Here is a 2,158-nt window from a genome sequence, read left to right on the forward strand (position 1 = left end):
GCGTGGGGGGCGAGAATGTTCATATTAGAATATTATATTTTGTAATTGAGATTGTTAAATATGATACAAACTAATGTGATAAGAATTATTCCTGTTTTACATACCTTCGTCCCACTTGTCCGCAACCATTGTTAAAATTTTTATTTTTTTTTTTATGTAAAACTTCAAAAATCACTTCTGCTATAAATGGCATAGGCTGGTCGTACAACTCTTTATATAGTGCATTACTCGGGTGGGGGAGGACTTGTCTTCTTAGGAATGGGAGTGGTACTCGCTCGTATCTGCCAACATTAGTAGAATTGCATGCCCTCAGCTTCTCCCACAGCATTCTGCAAACTTTGCGTTCTTGGATCTTTTATGGAGTTACAAACATATGTATACTGGTACGTCTAAAGCGGTATTTTATAATGCCCCCATGGCAGCGTCTCGGTTGAATATGGTACAATATATCGTTTGTCATCGTATGGACTCAGAGCAATTTTTGTTTCTGATATCGTGTACACTTCATGCAACATGGATCTTATACACGATTGGTGACAAATCTTTTCAACCTCGCCCATCAAACATTGCACATAATCATCAAATGTTATAGTTCGCGCTATAACATTACTCTTAACACCTTTCACCTTTTTCGTATCTTTCTTGCCATCGACTTGCATGGCATACATCTTCGCTCTCAATCCAACAAATTCGGTCATAATCGCACCATTATTTTCATCTTTCATTAAACCTGGTACCTTCTTATTAGCAAGCGGAATACCATATCGAATATCTGTGGGATAATCACTCGTGTCAAAGCGAGCAATATCGCGTATCATAAGTTCATAAATATCGTCACACTCGATGTGGTAGATTAGACTGTCTGTATCGGTGTACATAATTTTACATTTATTCCTATGTGTGGGTAACATGTAATCGTGATGGAATTCATACAAACAAACCTTAGATATATCTAGTATACACATACCCACATAGATTGGTTTGTTAAATTTTACGGACAATTTACGCAGTTCGATCGCAACTAGGTTTTCCGAAAATATGCTGCGACTGTGGAAATTTGGCTTAGCGATCAGTGCCTCTGCACCATATCTCCCTCCCCATTTCGTTACTAATTTTACATCTACATGATTGCGCACATTCTCCATGGTTTTGCCAAACACTGCATTATTCATTAACTTGTATAAATTTTTCTCAAAATCGTTTGTAGCAAGAGTTCTGAACTTTGTATTTAGTTCGATGCAATCGCGAAGCCATGGAGATTGGGAAAACTGTAATACGCGGTGAACTTCAGTTACGCGAAGGCCATGACGAATACATTGCTGTAGATTGCGGTAGTGCATTACGTAACGCTTCTTATCGTATAGAGTCGCGATGAGCTTCTCCTGGCACTTGCCAGGCGGTTTATCACGTGTTGGGCAGAACGGTAGGTCAGTGTGCGAATCATGCAGATGTTGCGGATACTCCAGGTCGACTTCCAAAATATACCCCATCGATGAGTCTAACGCTACGGTCATTACATCTACATCTTTGTTGTTGACCCACTGAAAATTGGTGTATGGTAATGGTTGACACATTGCCCAGCCGTACAAATTATTTACATCGAAATACATTAAATATGACGATGGTTGCGATGGATCGTACGACTGCGTGTACTTGTTGTTGGCTCGTGCGCGCCTGTTGGAACATTGACTCAACCACCACGTATATCACGTTTGATAAATAGGACCATGTCGATATCGGTAAGAAGTTCGAAATTGATACGTGAATGCTTCACCATGGCATCCCACGTAAAACCTGGCAAAGTATAATAGTGCGCGGGGTCGAGTCCGTAACTTGCGATGCAACTATTGCGAAAATTTTCAAAAATATCAGCCAACAGGAAGACATCCGTCTTCAAATACAAATCGCTATACTCGCCGAGCGTTTGAATGGAAAACTGCATCCACACGTTGACGGCGTGTGCATAGTCGTTTTCAGATACAGTATCGCCAGTCAAGGTACTGTAAAATGAATTGCGCGATGGTAAACATGATTGGTTCAACTTTTCGACACAGTCAATGTACTCGTACGGAAACACCCCTTTCCGCGTCAATAAATCAAAATCTTCCGCAGATAATTTTTGAAACTCGGATCGTGTAATTTCAAGTTTATCTTTACT

At 40.2% G+C, this 2,158-nt stretch overlaps 1 protein-coding gene across 1 annotated transcript; it reads right to left on the reverse strand.

Annotated features, from left to right (window-relative positions):
- Window positions 1-373: 373 nt before the first annotated feature.
- LOC143341220 (uncharacterized) lies at window positions 374-1,226 on the reverse strand. The gene has a single exon (XM_076763952.1). The coding sequence runs from the start codon at window positions 1,170-1,172 to the stop codon at window positions 390-392; it is 783 nt and encodes a 260-aa protein (XP_076620067.1). The 5' UTR covers window positions 1,173-1,226; the 3' UTR covers window positions 374-389.
- Between the last annotated feature and the right edge of the window lie 932 nt (window positions 1,227-2,158).

The sequence above is a fragment of the Colletes latitarsis genome, chromosome 4 (genome assembly GCF_051014445.1).
Source record: "Colletes latitarsis isolate SP2378_abdomen chromosome 4, iyColLati1, whole genome shotgun sequence".
Lineage (NCBI taxonomy): Eukaryota > Metazoa > Arthropoda > Insecta > Hymenoptera > Colletidae > Colletes > Colletes latitarsis.